Here is a 5,436-nt window from a genome sequence, read left to right as displayed (position 1 = left end):
TTTTTTTTTTTTAATATTTTTTTTTTTTTTTAAAATTTATATTTTTTATTAAAAAAAAAAAATTTTTTTTTTTTTTTTTTTTTTTTTTTTTTTTTTTTTTTTTTTTTTTTTTTTTTTTTTTTTTCTCCTATATTAAAATTATTTTCCTTTAAGGTTTATTAATCTCCTGGTTCTTTTTATCACGTTTGTTTTTTTATTTATTAATTCCGTTTTTAATTTATTTAATATAACTTTTAAACATTTAATTAATATTCATTTAATTATTCTTTTTAATTTTGTTAATTTGTATTTACCTTTTGAATAAATGTTATTTCTTTTTTATATATATATTTTTTAAATTATTTTTTTTTATATTATGAAAATATGATAAACAGTGGAGAAAAGGAATATATAAGTATCTCGGATTTTTTATATATGAATGTAGAAGGTAATTTATAAAAAAGAAGGAAACATATAATAATTTAATAATATACCTTGATGTAATGTATATGTATTTATAATAGCTAAAATTACATGTTACTACTATATATAAATATATATATATATATATATATATATATTTATTTATTTATTTATTTATTTATTTCTTAATTTTTGTAGATCTGAAAGATGATGAAGAAATAAAACAAAAAGATTTTTCTTATAGAAAATACGTCTGTTCGCTCGAACTAGGAGACAAGAAATTAGATTGTGGTATCCACCCAGAAAAGAGATTATCAATAATTGATTGTGAAGAAAGGAAATATATAAATGATGAATTATCATATGATGATATAATTTTTATCATAGACCATTTGTTATTAAACTTAGTAAAATTACTTAAAGGAAATCATCCTTTTTTAACCGTCCTAAGTTGTTATTATTTGCATGATTCAAAAGTTATTAATTGTAAAGACAATGGTTATTTTTTAGAAGAGGTATTTATGAAATGGCTATCTGCCTTTTCTTATGATAAAATATATATGGATATTTTTAAAAATGATAATAAAGAATTTATAAAATATATTGAAAAACGTGATGATCCAAAAAAAAATATTAATAAAAATAAAGTTGCAGATAATAAAAAGGATAATAATAAGGACAATAATATGGAAAGAAAAGAAGAAGAAGAAAAAGAAATAGAAAAAAAAAGTGATAGAATTAATATAAATTATAAAAATAATAATAATAATAATATACATAATGATAATATATGTGAAGAGAATACATTTAAAAATATTTGTGAAGAGGATTATGTAGAAAATAAAATGTTTTTATTCTTTCAATTATTTCTAATTTTTTATGCCTCTTCATCTGAACTAATCGATTATGTTATAACCCAAAATAATTTTGTACACAGAGATGACTACAAGTGTGGTTTAGTAACTCTAAATGATTGCTTATTATATCATTGTAGAAATAGAAGAGCATATATCTTAAAAAATTTATTTATAATAAAAAGATGTTTTACAAAATTTTTTACCCAATATGAAGAAAATAAAAAGAAAAATAAAGATATAATTTATATTTTAAAAAGAATAAAATTTATTATATATTTCACCTCTCTCTTAAATCAACTAATATTTGATATGTGTGAAAGTAATAAAGATTCGATAAAAGAAAATTGTAAACAAATATTAAATTGTATAAATAGTATAGATAATTATATGAATTGTAATATAAATGAAAAAGGTGCTGTAAAAAATAAAATGTTCAAGATGATACAAGAAGAAGAAAAAAAAAAAAAAAAAAAATTATATTTTAATAAATATTTTTTAATGTATAAAATGACACATGTTAGTAAACATGTAACAAAGTTAACCATATCTGAAGGATATTTATTTTATAAAAATATTATAACTGATATTCAATATATTGCTGATTATATTAAATTAATTAATATGAAATCATCATTTTTTGATATAAAAAATATTTTACATTATTTAAAATTCTATTCAAAAAGTTGTAATGTATTAATTAAATGTATATTCAAATGTTGTCTTACTCAAATAATACAAGTGGAAAAAAAGGAATTTGCTAAATTTGAAAAGGAATATATATTAACACAACGAAGTAAAGTATCACAGCACTTACATAATAATAAAAAAAATGTAGAAAAGGGGAAAAATAATTCTTGTCATATTATGGGAAACAAATTTCATACTAAAAACGAGAAAAGAGAAGATCTAGAAATTGATAAACAAAAAAAAAAAATTATATATAATGATGATGTGGAAATATTTGAAAGTGATGATGAGACACAAAAAAATATAAAAAATATAAAAAATAACAAGAATAAGGAATTAAAATGTTTTGTGAGTTCTTTTGAAAGTGAATTAAAGGATTATTATTCTATTTTTTTTGATTTATATCAAAATCATAATGTAGAAAGTGTCGATTCGAATGAGTTGTTAAACAAAAAATTATTAGATAACGTTAAGGATAATATATTTGTTAATATGTTTTTGTTTCTATTTTACAATGAATCCTTTATAATAATAGAAGAGTTGCTTAAAGAAAATGAACAGTTCTATGTAAAAAATATTATATTTAACGATTTAATATATTTCGGATTTTCTGCTAATTTGTTAATGTTATTTAATAATTTTGCTTATACACCTGATACATTATTTTATTTTGTAGAAAATGAATTAAAAATAGATACAGGATATAACTATGATAAGAATATTGAGCATAATGATATACTGAAAAATATTTTTTGTGAAAAGGAAATGAATAAATTCGTTCGATTATTACGTTTAAATTTTGGTTATCTAGTAAATTACATGGAAAAGGAAAGTTCCATTGTGGAAATATTTGACGAGTTAGAAAATTTTATAAAACAATATGATATAATTAAGTGGGAGGAAATAAATGGAAATATAAACGAGAAGCAATTAAATGCACATATGAGTAAAGACAAATTAAAAGGACATCTTATAAATAAAGATAAATTAAGCGATTATGACAGTGGTGATGATTATGATTATAATAGTAGACATTTTTATAATAATATAAAGAATAATACTATTATTTCTAGCCCATTTTGTTATCGAAAATATTTTAAGAATGAAGATGAATATAAAAATTTTATTAATATTACACAAAAAAGAATGAAATTTACAATTCTTTGTAAAGTTTTTAATTTATTTTCTCAATATCTTGAAATAGTTATCAAAAAGATATTTAAATATTCATTTTTATTACCTGAAAGGGAATATTCCAAATTGTCAAATTTTCATGTTGATATGCGTATTTTATATACGTTAATGAAAATATTAACATATAACTTTAAAATATATAATATGGACAAAGAAATTGAAAGTATAGAAAATTATTATACTAGTATATTACAAACGATATTAATAGATTATAATTGTTTAGGTTTATATATAAATTTATTATCAGATCAAGAATATTCTTTTACATATTATGTGATGTCTATTTGTTATAAAGAATTATCTTATATATTACAACATGGTTATAATAATAGAAATAATACAGAAGATATAAATAAAAATAAATATTCTTTATATTATTTTATATTATATTTATACTCAGATTTTCTTATGACATACTTTATTTATCTTTCTTATACGAATAAGGATTCAAATAAATTAGAAGAAGATTCTTTTTATTTGAAACATAAAGCCTGGAGTTTTAGTTATCCACATTATTGTAAAATGGATTTATATAGTTTTCAACTTAATAAATCTTTACTTATATCACTTTTTCTTACAAAATATTTAAAAATTAATATGTCCCGTTCATCTTGTTTATCCCATAATAATAATGATGATTTTCATATAGGCCTTAAAAAAAAAATTAAAAATATAAATGAAATCAAAGAAAGTTATCAAAATTATAAAATACTTATTAATAAATATTCAAATTTAATTATGAGTAAAAATTCCGTACCTTACAAAATTCGTCTATTCGAAAAATCGGATAATAATTTTGATATGCAAAATTATTTTAAACAATATGTAAATGAAATTGATAAATACTTAAAAATTATTAAACATAAATATGACAGTTATTCATTTATAAATATATATATAAATGCATTGAAAGCAAATATAAATTCTTCTTACAAAAAATTACCTCCATTTTGTTTTGAAAATATCTCTATCTTTTTAAACCCGGATTATGAAGTCGTAAGGAATCATCCTTTCTTTTTAAGTTTGCAAGAAAAAATTAAAAAATGAAATTATAATTAAAAGGAGGAAAATATTATACGACGTATATATAAATGGAAGTACCACTGTGTAGATATGTATATGTATATGTATATATATATATATATATATATATATATGTGCATAATTTTGCAAAATATGGAATTACACAATTTGTCTTTTTATTTATAAGATTTATGTAAGTTATTAAATATATAGCTAATTTATTTTTATAATTATAGCTAGCTGATTTTTTTTTTTTTTTTTTTTCATTTTTCTTTATAATTATTTTTTATTTTTTTAAATAGCTAGTTTGTTCATATACATATTTCAAAGATAATATAAAAACATATTTGATTCATTTTATAAAGTTTGTAAATATTTTGTTAATATAAGTGATGTTTTTTTTTTTTTTTTTTTTTCTTTCTTTTGTTATTTTAATAAATACTTGATATTTTATAAGATTTATTTATATCTTAATAAAATGTTTAATTTGTTTCCTCAAATGTTTGTTAATCGCTTTGAATGCTGAGTAAAAGTTGTAAAACAGGAACAAAAAAAAAGGGGAAAAAAAAAATTGAGGAAGGCAAATATCCATCAAAAAGGAAAAAAGATGAAACATTAGGTATAATAATAAAAATAAATATAAATAAATAAATAAATATATATATATATATATATTTTTTTTGTTGTATTATATGAAAAAAGCAATTACTTATTTAATTATATAATCTAAAAATGTTCATTCCTTTTTAAATGTATCAAAATTTTGAATTTCATTATCACTTGATGACAAAATAACATTATTCATGTCAGTTATTTTTCTGTCGTCCGATGAATACGTTCGTGAATAATTTTTATCCAAGTTTAAATATTCATATTTTAATTTCTCAATGCTTTTTGATAAATTTTTAAATTCTTTATATAACATTGGAATACTTTTCTTTATTTCATTTAACCTCATATTATCATGAGTAGACAAAATCTTTTTGTCATCATTTATTGTTTGGCATATTTTCAATTTATTATTTAATTTTCTTAACTGTTTTAGTCGATTATTTTTCTCTAATTTCTTATATACTTTGAACATGTAGAAATAAGAAGGTAAATTTCGGAAGTACTTTAATTTCAATTCAATAAGCAAGAAATAAAATTCGGAAAGTGCAACTTTTCGATTTAATAGGTCATCACTAAAGAAAGAGAACAGTTTTTCCTTTTCTTCTTTTGAAACTATAAAAAAAAAAAAAAAAAAAAAAAAAAAAAAAAAAAAAAAAAAAAA

General features: G+C 18.6%; 2 protein-coding genes across 2 annotated transcripts in view; one reads left to right on the top strand and one right to left on the bottom strand.

Moving 5' to 3' along the window:
- Positions 1-363: 363 nt before the first annotated feature.
- On the top strand, positions 364-4,187 carry PRSY57_0909500 (hypothetical protein; the record flags this gene model as incomplete). The annotated part of the gene is made up of 2 exons (XM_012907335.2): positions 364-427; positions 601-4,187. 2 exons carry the CDS (start codon positions 364-366, stop codon positions 4,185-4,187), a joined length of 3,651 nt encoding a protein of 1,216 aa, XP_012762789.2.
- A 712-nt stretch (positions 4,188-4,899) lies between these two features.
- Positions 4,900-5,436, bottom strand: part of PRSY57_0909400 (cysteine repeat modular protein 1, putative) — a gene marked incomplete at both ends in the record, with an annotated part of 10,105 nt that continues 9,568 nt past the window's right edge. Inside the window, one exon of the mRNA XM_012907334.2 lies at positions 4,900-5,387. Coding sequence (XP_012762788.2) covers positions 4,900-5,387 — 488 coding nt within the window. The remainder of the gene's footprint in view (positions 5,388-5,436) is intronic.

Source organism: Plasmodium reichenowi, chromosome 9 (genome assembly GCF_001601855.1).
Source record: "Plasmodium reichenowi strain SY57 chromosome 9, whole genome shotgun sequence".
Classification (NCBI taxonomy): Eukaryota; Apicomplexa; class Aconoidasida; order Haemosporida; family Plasmodiidae; genus Plasmodium; species Plasmodium reichenowi.
The sequence above is the reverse complement of the archived record's forward strand: the minus strand, read 5'-3'. Positions and strand labels throughout refer to the sequence as shown.